Here is a 14,507-nt window from a genome sequence, read left to right on the forward strand (position 1 = left end):
CCCGCTCCAGGAGCAGCCTCCGCGCCGGCACAGGCAGCGGCCGAAACTTTTCCGCGGTCCCCTCGGATGGTGAGGGCGCGGAGCGGTGCGGGGTGTTTGCCGGAGGAAAGGGCAGAATCGCGCGGGAGCGGAGCGGCTCCCCTCGCAAAACTTCTCTAACTGTTCCTACCCCCAAATCTCCCTCCGCAGAGATTGCGCGGAGCGCTGCGCGCCCACCGTTTCCACACCCCCTTACTCCGCCGACCAGCTCTCCACTGGGGTCGGGCCGGGCGCGTCGGCGGCGAGTGCGCGGGGGAGCGCGGAGCGCCGCGGGGCGGGGGGGTGGGGGGGGGCGCGGAGGGAGCGGGAGCCCAGCGCTGCCATTGCCCGGGCGGCTGTCAGTCAGGCGGGGAGCGGCCAGGATTGGCGCCGGGCTGGTTACGCAGATGCTTTGCGCGCACATACAAGGGTAGGGCCGGGGGTAGGTGATCAATCCTCATCAGGGCCGCGGCTCCATCGCCCCGACAGCGCGGGCCGCCGGCGAGGTAACACGGGGCGCCCCGACAACTTAGGGGTACGCGGCTCGGCTTCGGGTATGCCTCCCCCCCTCCCCTTTCTTACCCTTTCCCCCCCCCCCTCCCCATCCCGCCTCCTCACCTGTCTGACCCCCCCCTGCCCGCCCTCCCCCTCCGCGCCCCCCGCCCGCTCCGCCCTGCGCGCAGCCCCCGCCGCGACGGGCGCTCCGCAGGTGGCCGCGCAGGTGAGGCTGGCGGAGGGGGGCGATGGGCACAGCGCTCTCCGACGGGGCGGGCGTCTGCGGCGGGACGGAGAGGGGCCGCGGCACCGGCAACCGGGTTGGGTGCATTTGTGTGCGTGGGGCGGCAAGGGTGTGGGCGCAGCCGGGCCGTGTCTGCCCGTGTATTTTCGTCTTGTCTATTTTTCCCCCCTTCATTTCTGGATTTTCCCCTTCTCGCTCCCCGGGACGGTCCCGCTCCGCCGCGCTCTCCGGTAAAGTTATACAACGCTTGGGCACGGCGGTGCCGCCCGGTCTCGGCCTGCCGGAGGGTGCTCCTCCCTCACCTCATCCCAAAACCCACCGTCCCCGCTACCCCGGGGTGCCCACGATGCCGCCGGGGGGATGTCTCGGCCTCGGCAGCGGGGGCCGCCCCTGGGGCTCGGCGGGGCCGCCCGGGGTCTCTCCGCCCCTTCCTCCCCTCCGCATTTATCTGCTGCTTTTTGCCACCCAGCCCGGCCGGTCCCTCCCGAGCCGGTGGTCGCCGTGTTCCCCCTCGTCAGGACCTTAGCCCCGGCGCTGCCCAGAGCTCCGGGACGGGCCCAGTCGGCGCTGCCTCCAGCTCGGGTGCTTGCGCTCTCCCTCTTCCTTTTTCCCTTTTTAACTCTTATCCATTTCTAATTAAAACGTCCCCGTCTGCTCGCTTTTAAATTAATTATACTTCCCTCCTCTGGTACCTCCTTTTGATTCCTAATCCAATTATCTTTTTAAATAATTGCTTTATCTTTCCCCATCGCCGGGCACTGTTGCCTCTCGGCACTTGCACGCAACTCTCTTTCGTTTGAAATAGAATAAAATAATAACAACAAAATTTACAATTTGAGGCCGCCTGCCCGGTGCTCCACGCCGGGGTGGGCGCAGCCACCCGGTACCCGGGAGCTCCTCGGCAGGATTTGGGGTGGCCGGACCTCTCTAACCCCCCCCTCTCTGGTCTCTCCCCAGGCGCTCCGGCCTCACCTCTGCGCGGGGAAGAAATCTGCCTTTTTGTGTTCCGATCCTCGTTGTCGTTTTAAATTTTTAAAATATTTTTTTTATGTATTTTTTTCCTTTTTTTCTTTTCTTTTTTTTTTTTTTCTACCTGCCTTTGCGATCGCTTGAGGACCTCGAGGCGGTGACGACGGGACAGAACGAAAAAAACTCCTTTTACGCAGATTTTGTTCTCATTTTTTAATTTGTTGTTGGCTTTTGAAATTTTTTGCCTCTTGTTTGGGGTGTTTTCGGGGGCTCTTTTTATCGGGGCATTTTAATTTTTTAATTTTTTTAAAATTTTTAAATCCTTGTCCCCCCCACTCCATATATTTGATTTGATTTTTTTCAATTTTTAAATTTTTCTGCTGGACTTTGGAGGAAACCTGCCCAGCTTTTAGCATGATGTCTTACCTTAAACAGCCCCCTTATGGCATGAACGGTCTGGGGCTGACGGGCCCAGCCATGGACCTCTTGCATCCCTCCGTGGGGTACCCGGGTGAGTCCCTTGCGCCTCGGCCCTGTCCCCACCATCACCCACCCACCTCCTGGCAGAAGGGGGAAAAACTCCTTCCCGGGTGGGTTTGAATGAACCCATGGGGCTGTACGGTTTGGGGTGGGCTGTGGGGTGGGTGCCCCCATTTTGCTTGCAGCCTGGGGTGGGAAGGGAACGGTGCCGATTCCAGCATCTTCATTCCTGTGTGGATTTTGAAGAATAAAAAAAAAAGCATTAAAAAAGCTTTTTTTTTTTTTTTTTTAAAGAAAAAAAAAAAAAAGAGAAAAGTAGATTTATTTTGACTCAACGAAATCTCTCCATTGCTCTTGGGGTTGGGCCTGACCCTTCCCCAGCCCTGTGCTGCTCACCCTGCCTGCAGCAGGACAGGGTTCGGTGCGTGGGGCACGCCACCACTTTTGGGGTTCAGAGAGGGGGATATTGCACAGGCCCCTGCCCCAGGGGTGCTGGGGCTTCTGCCACACTGGAAGGGAAGCGGGAGGTGCTCGGGGACCCAGTGTGACTGGCGTGGTGGTGCTCGCCCCCAGCCACCCCACGGAAGCAGCGGCGGGAGCGCACCACCTTCACCCGCTCGCAGCTGGATGTGCTGGAGGCACTCTTTGCCAAGACCCGCTACCCGGACATCTTCATGCGGGAGGAGGTCGCCCTGAAGATCAACCTGCCCGAATCTCGAGTCCAGGTACTGGACCTGCACGGGGGGTGCATCCTACACTGCTGGGGGCTGGGAAGATGGGGGGGCACCGCAGCTCAGCCAGCACCGCTCGGACTCAGCTTTCCATCCACACTCATCCCTGTTTCCTCAGGGCTGAGATGTGTGTGGGCTCCCTACCATGTGTCTGTCCCTGCGTGGGGGTATCCAGGCAAAGGCAGGCTCTTACTTTTTTTAAACTGTTTTATTAATTTTGGTTTTATTAACATTTTGTGGTCCGCTTCCACCTGGCCCTTGTAGCAGCCCTGCTGCCTGCGCGCCTCCCAGCACTGCTCCCCAGATGATGATGATGCCTAGTGGGGTGGGATGTGCAGGCACCAGCTCACACTGTATCTGTCCCCAAGAACCATATTTTATCTCTACTCCAGGGACATGAACAACCTGGGACACTCTAGCTCCTGGCCCTGGGCATCCTTGCTTGGGGCAGGATGCGGGGTGGTCTGGGTGCCAGGCAGGGCAGGTTTTTTTTCCGGGGTGCGAGGGCGTGCAGTGCTAATGGCTGGGTGTGGGTGCTGGGAGAACTGGTGCCAGGGTGAGGTTGGTTGGGTGCTCCCGGGGTGAGGAGCACCCAACTGCTCATCCCTCTGCACCCCAATTTCTTCCTCCAGGTCTGGTTCAAGAACCGCCGTGCCAAGTGCCGGCAGCAGCAGCAGAGCGGTGGAGGGGCCAAGAGCCGTCCAGCCAAGAAGAAATCCTCGCCGGCTCGTGAGAGCTCAGGTTCGGAGAGCAGCGGGCAGTTCACCCCACCGGCAGCAGCCTCCAGCTCGGCCTCATCTTCCTCCTCCAGCTCGGCCTCATCGGCCCCGGCGGGAGCCCCAGCATCTCTCAGCACTCCGGCGTCGTCCATCTGGAGCCCGGCTTCCATCTCTCCTGGTGCGGCGCCGGCGGGGGTGACGGTGCCTGAGCCCCTGCCGCCCGCTGCCGCGTCCTGCATGCAGAGGGCCGGCCCTGCCGCCGCTGCCGCCTCCGCCAGCTACCCCGTCTCCTATGGCCAAGGTGGGGGGTACGGGCAGGGTTACCCCGCGCCGCCCTCCTCGTCCTATTTTGGGGGCGTGGATTGCAGCTCCTACCTGGCGCCCATGCACTCCCACCACCATCCCCACCAGCTCAGCCCCATGGGGCCCTCTTCGGTGCCTGGCCACCACCACCACCACCCGCTGAGCCAGAGCTCAGGCCACCACCACCACCATCACCATCACCACCACCATCAGGGTTATGGTGGCACCGGGCTGCCCTTCAACTCCTCCGACTGCCTGGACTACAAGGAGCCCGCTGCTGCTGCTGCCGCTGCCTCCTGGAAGCTCAACTTCAACTCCCCTGACTGCCTCGACTACAAGGACCAGGCGTCCTGGCGCTTCCAGGTCTTGTGAGGGACCCACCACCCTCCCATCAAGCTGCCACTGAACCCCCAGACCGAGGTCTCCCCATTGCCTCACAGGCAGGACTCTGGCTTCAGCTTTTCCTCCTCCTCCCCTCTCTTCGTTAGCAGTAACCATGCCCCGGAGGGGGGGGTATCCTGCCGCCCCCATCTCTACTGACTGATATTTATTTGCTTCCTGCACCCCTCCAGCGGGTTTATTATAATTATTATTTTTTTAAATGCGACAGAAGAGGAGTTTAAATAAAATAAGAAGCCCAGCGTCTCCCCTGCTGCCCCCCCGGGCAGAGGCGCAGGCTGGCTCCTGCCCTGCCGGTGCCCCTTTAGCTTCATGTGGGGACCCTCATCCCCGGGTGCGGCAGCCCCCAGCTCGCCTGTCCTGTACAGTCTCTTGCCGCTGGGAGCGGCGGGAACGATGTAAATACTAGGTCCGTTCCAGTGACCATCATTATTTTTAGTTGATGCTGTTGGGTTGGCATTTATTTAGAGTCTAACGTGGAACAGAACTTACAAAACAAAACAAAACAAAAAACAATTTTTTCTTTTAAAGTGTAATTTTCTTCCCCCAAAATGGATCTTTCTCCCTTTTGCATCTTTGACTCTGCGCGAGCTCGGCCGTGCTGGGCCGGGGCTGGAGCCGGGCCGGGGCAGTAGGGTGGGTGGGCAGGCGGGCAGCAGCCCGTAGGGGGGGTGTGCCTGGAGGGGAGGGAAGGGCCACTCAGCTAATCCACAACCTGCAGACCAAGAAAACCCAAGCTTTTGGAAAAAAAATAAAAAGGAAAGGAAAAAAAAAAAAGCAGGAAAAAAAAGTTTTGGTTTATTTTTTTGAGGGGGGAATACAGGGGAAAGCAGCTCTGCTTCATGGTAGGGGGGGGAAAGAATTCGGTGGTGGTTTGGTTTGGTTTTTTTGTTGTTGTTTTGGGGTTTTTTTAGCCCCTTCGCTGCGTGTTGGCGAGTCGGGGCTGAAGCCCTGGGCTCCCGGCTGCCTCACCCGCCCCGCGCTGGTGCTTTTTGGTAGCTTTGCCCCGTAGCGGGGAGAGGGACCGTGTACATGTGGGTTTTTTTGATGCCGTAGCCCCCACATTTACCCCTTCAACTGTAAGGCAACACACCTCCCCCCCCCCGCCTCCTCCTCCCTTCCTTCCCACCCTAATAAAATCCAAACTAATAAACGCGGTGGTGTCCTGTCCTGCTTCCTCCCCCACCCCCCGCATCTTCCCCAGGAAACTTCCCCGGAGGGAGTGAGGAGCTGGGAAAAGGTTTCCAGGGGGGGCCCAGCAGGATGGGGGAGGGTTTGTGGCGGGGGATGTGAATGATGAGTTTGAGAGTGCTCTGGAGGTGGGGGGGACCACCGCTGGCTCTCTGGGTGTGGGCTTGGGACCTGCTTTTATGTTTCTTGACGCTGTTAATTGGTTACTGATTTATTGCTGCACCACCGTGCTGAGCAAGACACGCTGCCTGAAACAGCAACCCCCTAGCCCGGTGGGGCAGCTCCCCCAAACTTGGGACCCCCACGGACAGGTCCTGGGAGGGGGGGATGTGGGTGGGTGGGGTGCGGAAATACTGCTATGCAGACAGACAGACCGACCGACCGCTGCCCCCCTCTGCGGGCAGCAGGACGGAGGGATGCTCGGCACCCGTGGGCTCCCAGCGTTTCCCTCCTCAGCTGCTGCCAGCTGGGATCTAGCTGGGGAAGCGGGAATGAAATATTTTTTCCCGTTTTTTTTCCTCTCCACCCAAAAAAAAGGGAAAACTACAACACTTCCTGCAGTTGTTGGAGGCTGCCCCGTGGTGTTGGGACCATTCCTGTTCCTGCAGGGCTGGAGCTGAGGGGGATGAGCGGGGCCAGGGCCACTCTGGTTGGGGTTTTGATACACTAGAGGGGCCAAACTCCAAATTACATCCTCCCTGTGGTCTTGCTGCAGTGCGAGCTCCTGCTAAGAACTATGGGGCTACAACATGTGCCCCACTCTCTGGTGTTCTGGTGTATCCCTGGGGCATCAGGAACTGCGGGGGAGGGGGTGGGGGAAAGAGGGGTGGAGAAGTAAACAAGAGGTATTGAGGCACCATCGTGCTCCTGGTGTCTGTTTTGGGGAAGGGGCATTGCCTCTGGTGGCCCGATGGGGTGTAAAGGGGGCCGGTGATGTGCTGCTGCAGCAACTGGGACATGGGCTGCAGTGGGAAATCCAGCGGGGTCAGTTCCCCCACCCCCTCCTGATGACAGCATTACAAGACCCTGGCATCCTTCCCGGGTGACAATCACTGCAGAGCCCCGAGGCCGTGGGGCTGGTGGGTGCCCTGTGGCCTTCAGCACCCTCACGCTGTGTGGTGGGGAGGGAATGGATGAAGCAGAGTTGATTTCAGGGGATAATTTTTTTTTTTTTCCTTTCAACAGCTCTTTTCTATGTTGTCTCCTTCAGTGCATGTACACACACACACACACACACACAAATATAAGTATATATGTATATGTGTATCTTTACATATAAAACAACTGTTCTCTTCTGCAAGAGTGGAGAGGCGCTCATTGCACATCGGGTGGCTGCACAGGGAGCTTGAGGGAGGAGCATGGGTGCTTGGTGTGGGTGCCACCAGCTGATGCTGGTGTACTTCTGTTAAAATTCTTCTGTTAAAGGTAAAAAAGTTATCATAGCTCTCCTGGAGCTGTAAAAGAAATAAATCTGTGCTGGCCACAAAATGAACCAAAGCTGCCCTCCCAGATTTAGTGAGTTCCTGAGGACACAAGAGCCAGCAGGTGTATAAAGTATCTACTTCCCCTCCATACCCCCACACTACTTCATCTTCTTTAAACAAAAATACTCGTCTTCCCTAAAAAATGTGTCACTTAAGAACATGGTCTAGTGGAACTTGTCAGTATTAAGCTTATGGTTGGACTCAACGATCTTAAAGACCTTTAAAAGTTCTTTAAAAGTTGTGTTTCATTTTAAAGCAGCACTGCTGAGAGATGCAGATGGGAAACAATTTTGTTCCTTTGGTTTCTGCAGCATGGTCCTACGCTTTTCATCCACTGCCCACAGTGCAGATGTGTCATGGATTTGCTTCAGGGTTTGGATCTCTAAGGGGTGCCTGCATCCCTGAGGGAAATCCACTCAACATGGGCACCCAGTACCTCCTGCTGCTGCAGCCAGTGGCTTCTTCAGCATCCCGCCCTAGCACAGTGCAGGCTGTGGACATTTTCCAGTCCTGTTTGTGCAGACCTGGAGCATGACAGCCAGGCTGGTCACTTAGCAGGGAGCAGAGGAGACCTTTTCCTGATCACATCAAATAATGGCTTTGCCCTCAACGCCTGGCTTCATTTTTTTTTCATTGCCTTTCTCCCTGACCTGCAGTTTCTACAAAGGCTGACAAGCATGACTTGCGTGGGAATAGCTGGTTTGCTGGAAAATAACTAAAACTGTTTTTGTGTTCTTTTACTTTTCTCATATTGGGTTAAAACCCCCCCCTGGAAAACATCGTGGTGACTAAGCACAGTGCAACACTCACCAGCAAGCCTAGCGTGGGCAGGCCCCATCCTCCCTCCACCACCCATGGGTTGGTGCCAGCAAGGCAGGTGAGATGTGACTTCCACCCATCGGTGGGCAAGCCTGGGCCAGTGGGAGTTGTGCCCCTGCACTGCTGATGCTTGGCTGGTGGAACAAACTTCTCCCACTGTGGGCTGCCCCGTGGCCTGACCTGGTGCTGCCACCTGAGCACAAGCCATGGCAGGCAAAGCAGCAGGATGCTCGCTGCCTGCTGCTCTGGGAACAGGTGCCAGTGGGATCAAGCAAGGAGGCTGCTGGGTGCATGGCTACTATTAGGGTTTTTTTGGGTTTTTGTTTTTTTAAATACCATTTGCTGCTGGGTGCTGGTGCTGAAGTTCTGGGTTACCTGGCATGGGGCTGGTGAGGCTATTGCCTCTTGCCCAGGTGCCAGCATCTCCAAAGGCTCCTGGTGCTTCCCTGCCTATAAGCCAAAGACCAGGAATTGCAGCGAGGGGGGAGAGGAGCAGAGGGAGTGAATAATACCCAGTTTAGGCTGTTGTAGATTTTTATGCTTGTTTCTTTACGGACCTGAAATAATTAATGATCTTTTTGGCATTATGAGAGTATTTTCTCTGAGGGCAGTCCCCGCTTGGAAAGCTTTGTTTTTAAACCTCCTCATGTGACAGGGAGCTGTGGTGGGTGATGATTTGCACTTCCTTAGTGGTACCCATCCATGCAGAGGAGGGGAGAGGCTGGGCAGGGCTGTTACTGGCTGGCAAGGGGTGGCTGACCAGAGGTCTGGGTGCAGGATGTGTTTTGGGGGCATTATGTGTTACAGCTGAGCATGAATTAAATTATTTTTTTAAATGTAAGTTCTGTAATAGAGACACACTCATTAATGTGATGTAGTACAGTTTTCTTGTAGACAGCCTTTCTGACAGGGCACGAAGAAAACAGCCAAATACAGAGCCATTGCACCAGACCATTTGTGGTTTCCCCTCCGCTGACCTCCCCGTTAGCCAGTCACTGCTAATTCATTCACTTTGAGTAGCAATTAATGCCCATAAAATCCCACATTGGTTACAAACCTGTTCTGAATTTGTCAGTAAAAATCTGCCCATGAAACTCCCAGATGAGGAACCTGCTATATTTGAGAGCTCTTCTTTCATGTCATATGGGCAAGCAAAAAAAGCTGCAGGGAAGGAGGAGGGCGAAAATGGTCAGAGGGCTGAAGCCTAAAGGAAAGCATATGCCTATTTCCAGATAAATCCCTATTCAACACTTTTTTTTTTTTTCCAGGATAGACAGGGCTTTTCCAAGAAAGCCACGAGAAGAATTTTTTTTTTTTTTTTATTACATGAAAAACTGTGATTTTAAGAAATGGCATTTTGGATCTTATGTACATTTCTAGTATTATTTCCTGTATGTTTTTAAGCTGAAATCCTCTTAGCATGCAAAGTAAATAGATTATGATATACTGAAGGATTAAGAATCACTGTCTGGTGTCAGATTAATCCCTCATATAGACCATCACTTGTACTGACAGAAATATGGCTGCAATTCAGCAAAATAGCTCCACGGCGAACCAATGCATCGCAGCATCTTATGCAGAACAAGCACGCGGTCTCCCCGGTCCCTCGCTGCGCCCCGTGCATTTCAGAAATCAAATTTAAATTTCTGGACATTAAAAGCATGTGCTGTGTGAAGCGCAGCAGCCACAGGCACGGCTCTGCACATGGAGGCCATGCAGCAGCCTGCTCTGTTTCAAAGTCCATTTTATTAATTATTATTTTTTCTGCCCCTCATTGAGTGTACAAAATCCTCCGCACTGCAGCCCACTCGCTCCCTTCGACCTGCAAAGCAAAAAGTCTCCTTCACACATACTCATGGAAAAGTGCTGAAATGATTTGGGAGTTTTTCTGGTACCATCAAACTTGCATGTCGTGCAGTACAAATTCCGTCAGATTTCAGCTCAGAGGGGAAAATGACTGACTGACAGTGAACACAAATATTTTTTTTCCTTTGTAAATACAGAATTTTTATTGATAAAACACTTCTCATGGTTTGTGCTTTTTTTTTTTTTTTTTTTTTTTTTTTTTACACTGTGCTTTTATTGTTGGTCCATTCATCATCAATACTAGTTTGTCACACAAAAACGATTTTAAGAAGCTCGCTGGCTTTGGGTTGCAACCACCTAACGCTCCTGAAAAAAGATCAAGCTTAACTCACATAAGTGCCTAGAGCCAAGCACAAAAAATCTGCATCTGTACATGCTGCATCCGATCAAATGGTGGGAAGAAAGACCAGCGACGATGCTCGCCCTTCTCTTCACCATCACAAAAAAAAAAAAAACCTGAGGGCTGAAACAGGTTACGTTACCTTCTCAGTGCATTTTCTCTTCGTGGTTAGAGGCGGCAGATTAAAATCTGGACTCCAATGGAATGATGTTTAAGAGGCTCCGCATCTTTTTTTCAAGGCAAAATAATGGTTATTCAACTAAGATGATATATCTAGATATGAAAATTGAGAGCATTCTTCGGAAAATGCTGCCGACTGTGAAAGGCTGCTCTTTCACAGAGGTATCCTGAGTGAAGATTTTATCTGCTGGTATCTCAACAGGACGGTTTTCAGAGCCTTAAGTGGAAATTCAAATCTGCTTCCAAGTGAAGATTGTTAAAATATATAATGCATAGAGATTTACAGACTTTCCCCTGAGAAGTTTATGGATTCGTCCAATAGTCCCCCACACTCCCCAAATTTTTCAGCATTGGGTTTGTACCATAAACGGGGATCTGTATTTACTCTTTCTTAATGTCTTTGAACGTCACAATGAAAGTCTCACCAAATGGCCCTCCATAAGCAAACATGGGGTAGTTTGTGCACGGACAGACACGTTTGTGCTAAACCAGAAATACTTTGGAGGTCTGAGGACAGCACTTTTCATAAGCCTGGTGCTTCATTTTCTGCTGGTGGCCAGATGCAGGGATGGCTGGAATTTTGCTGAAGGACTTCCTGTGAACTTTTTCTACCTCGGTGAGGTTTTTCCTTTTCTGCTTTGGCAGTGAAGGGCATCCCGTGCTCTGTCACACCAGCCCGAAGTGCACGACTTTGAGAGACCCACTGTCTCCAGTCTCCTGCAGGGGAAAAGAGAGGCAAGATCAGGCTGGCTGAAGGGACAGGCAAAGAAGGATTGGAAACTTCACGTGGTTGTGGGAAGCACCATATCAACCCAGGGAGAAGAGACAATTGCAGACTGTCTCAGTTTGGCCTGGAAATGGAGGATGCAGCCCTAAAGTGGTGGAGATGATCTAGTCATGCATGATAAGGCACATCTCTCATTTTTTTAAGATCCTTTGCAATCACTCACTGCTCCTGGGGAAATGAGGGGCCACAGCTCCAGCTTCAGCTCACAGTGTCCCCTGTGGTGGACATGGGGTGGTGATGTGAGGGGCAGGGAGCCAAGGTTCCACCTGCCTTTTAGCCCCCTTCCCCGGCGCCTGGGAGCTTATTGGCAAAAGTGAAACTTCAGATTTTTGTTACCTTTTAATTAAAACATTCTGTGAACACCACGAGGCTGGGTTAATGCCAGCGGGGAGCGAGCCAGGTTTTTCAGAGTTCGTCGGGGATGGCACTTTGCATTCCTCGTGCAAGGCAAACACGTGATTTAAGCATGAATCCCCTTCCTGCACTCCGTGCCAGTGCAGGGTGGAAACCCCAGCCCTCTGGTTTTGCAAAGGCCATGATGGTGGTGGTGGGGAACGTGTGCTGCAAATAAAGGTTATTTCATAACACGGGCCAGCGTGCCTGCGAAACGCATGAAATACTTTGCCTTGGAAAGTGCTGTAGTCTAGTGAGTCACTGCCTCCTTTTGAATCACAGATGAGTAGCCAGCCCGTCAGATTGCAAAGAATAAACTAGGTGTGGAGCTGAAAACAAAGGGAAATGTGTGTTTGTCCTGTCTCAGAGGGTAAGACATGCTGGCTGGCCTGGGCAGGGAGGTGGGCTCGGTCCCAGGGGCTGGATGTTAGGGCTGTGGGAGCAGTAGTGAGGGCGGAGGGGTCTCAGGTGAGGTGACTCCCTGCTCCTTGATTCCAGGAAAAAAAAGAAAAAAGAAAAAAAAAATTGCCTAAATCTTGTGGCTTCATTAGGAAGCTTTACCAGAGCAGCAGCTCCATCTCATGGCATGTGCATTTCACCACAGAGATAGAGATCACCCGCCGGAACAACCTCCCTACCTCAGCACAGGGGAAGCAGTAAAAGTGCCACAGATCAAAACCAGCGCGGCGTAGACACTGAGTTTTGTTTCCAGCTCACTGCTTGGCACTTCCCTTGTGGGGAGATGGTGGGAGGTGGCCCTGCCACAATATGACCCCTGTTAATTCTCAGAGGTGGCTTGAAGATGATGACAAAGCATCCCTGGTGCCCCATCTGAACCAGTGCTTGCCTCCCAGACTCCACGGGAGGATGCCAGTGTTGAAACTTGCTGAGACTGCTGCTTAGGCAGGTGCCTTCAAGGAGGTTATAAGCTGCCTTACTCAGTGGCAGCCTTCATGGGGGGGGGGGCTGTGTGTATGCTCCTTGTTTTTTTGGTGACTGCAAGCTTTGTATGGGCTCCCCTTGGTCTCTAAAAGACAGTTGTTGGAGAGTCTTTTTTTTTTTTTTTTTTCAGTGTAGTCACAGCAGTAAAGCTTTCAGGAGCATCAGTGACTGAAGGCCAAGGGTATCTCTTTTTCCTCTGGAGCTTTGTCCCTGCCTGATGCAGAAAGGTTTCTGCTGCTGCTTGTTCTGATGACCAAAGGAATAGGTGGAAAGGGGAAACTCATCATGTTTGACCATTTAGAGTTCAAGCTTGTTTGGGAGGTCCTTGCTGTTCAAGGCTCAGGGTTCTGTGTGCATCAGACAGGTATCTGACCTGTATTTTGTGATTCATGATTTGTGCCTCTGTCTTGGGAGAGGTTCACAATAACTCAGATTTGCAGACCTACTTAATTGCTTTTTTTTTTTTTTAAACAAAAAAAAAGGTCTTTCAAAAAACTGATTTGCAAACCTCTCTGGTCACACTGAAGCAGACCTGGTGGTGTTACGTGGGAAGTCAGTGATGTGGCATCAAGATTGTAGAGGTGTTTCATGCTAATCAAAGGCTGACGAGAAGCAATGACTGGAACTCTCCTTTTGACATCTGCATCTTTTCTGATGTAACACACCGGCAATAAAAGAGGCCGTAATAATTTGATGAGAGTTGATTTTCCTAGGTCTGTCCAGGAACAGGGGAAGCCAGCATTGCAGTTGTAAGAGCAGCTAGTCATCTAGAGCAGGAAAACATGAATATCCTGAGAGGAGAGCATCCACTTGTGCCCTGGAGAGTTCAGATCGTGGAGCTTTGCATGGTAATGATGTGGTCCTGCTCCAGCAGGCGAAGGGAGGAGCGGTATGGGAAGGCACACCCTGGTAGTTGAAAAGCCACTGAGCCATCTCAGAGCTGCAGGGATAGCAGGATGAAGGCAGTAGTTTGCTTGGCCTCCCCAAGTCTAAGGCAGAATGGAGGATCCCTTTAGTCTCCTGGAGTGGGAAATATGAGAAACCTCTTCCCCACGCTGCCAGCTCGCTCCCAGGAGGCTATGCTTTTTCTCCTGAGCAGTGTTCTCAAGGGCACGATGAAGCTGGGAAAGGAGGAGAGTGGGAGAGGGAAGAATAAATGAAGGTGCCATGGGAAATTACTTTAAAACAACTGTTCAGGTGGAGAACACCTGATTCCAGGCTGCAGGAAGAGCTATGTGGAAGGACATGTCTGTTGTTAGGGTCCATAGGTGCTGCTCCGTTTCATTGGAAGTCCCTTTTTTCCCTTGGACAGCATCATACAAAACCCCCCTGGATGATGGATATTTAGTTGAGTGACAATATATTAAAAGAGCCACTTGGTAGTTCCCATGAGGAACCACTGACTTCAGCATCTCAAATTACCATAAGTAAGATCAATCTCCAATCCAGAAAGAACAGAGAAGCTGACATTCATATTTTCCAAAGGGTCTCATTTGTACCCAGGCTGGAGACCAGGATGTTTGGAGGCTTGTTCTTACTGGGTGCTGCTGAACAGAGACTCTTTGAACTGACATATGCAGTTTTCTTAAGATTACCAAATCCCAGAACAACACAAGCCAGGAGGGACCACCTGGAGATCACCTGGCCCAACCCCTAATCAAAGCAGGTGGGTCTTGACCAACATGGCCCTCAAAGCTACCCCCATCCCATCCCCAGCCTTTTGTGGAAGAAAGGACTGACCATGAACACCAAATCCTTTCCCCACCAAATACTGCAGATGGGATGCTCACTTCTTACTTGCTTCTCCCTTGTTGCTAAATGAGCTGTACCCAACCCAACCATGTACAGGGCAAGAAAAACTTCATCTTTTCCTTGTTCCTCTGGCACCTATCCATACTATTCTTTGTCTTCAGTAAAGGGATCCTCTAACCACAGTTGGTGCCAAACCAGCTGGCCTGCATTTGTCCTGCCTGTGAGCTGAGACAGCAGCAGCAGCAGCCCTCATACATCCTCACCCACGCACCACAAGGCTGCAGTGGGGACAGAGGTGCCCTGTGCTAGTTAGTGCAAAGCCACTGGCACTGCAGATGGTCCCCATGCCAGCATGGTCCTGAACCACCTCTTGCATGCTGTAAGGCTCAGGCTTT

General features: G+C 52.6%; 2 protein-coding genes across 2 annotated transcripts in view; one reads left to right on the plus strand and one right to left on the minus strand.

Moving 5' to 3' along the window:
- The first annotated feature begins 2,140 nt into the window (after positions 1-2,140).
- On the plus strand, positions 2,141-4,331 carry OTX1 (orthodenticle homeobox 1). The gene is made up of 3 exons (XM_030447875.1): positions 2,141-2,237; positions 2,780-2,931; positions 3,570-4,331. Exons 1-3 carry the CDS (start codon positions 2,141-2,143, stop codon positions 4,329-4,331), a joined length of 1,011 nt encoding a protein of 336 aa, XP_030303735.1.
- Positions 4,332-10,777: 6,446 nt separating this feature from the next.
- WDPCP (WD repeat containing planar cell polarity effector) overlaps positions 10,778-14,507 on the minus strand; it is a 153,477-nt gene continuing 149,747 nt past the window's right edge. Inside the window, 3 exon segments of the mRNA XM_030447531.1 lie at positions 10,778-10,846; positions 10,848-10,883; positions 10,885-10,955. Of these exon segments, the coding sequence (XP_030303391.1) occupies positions 10,778-10,846; positions 10,848-10,883; positions 10,885-10,955 (176 nt within the window).

This window comes from Calypte anna, chromosome 3, assembly GCF_003957555.1.
Source record: "Calypte anna isolate BGI_N300 chromosome 3, bCalAnn1_v1.p, whole genome shotgun sequence".
Lineage (NCBI taxonomy): Eukaryota > Metazoa > Chordata > Aves > Apodiformes > Trochilidae > Calypte > Calypte anna.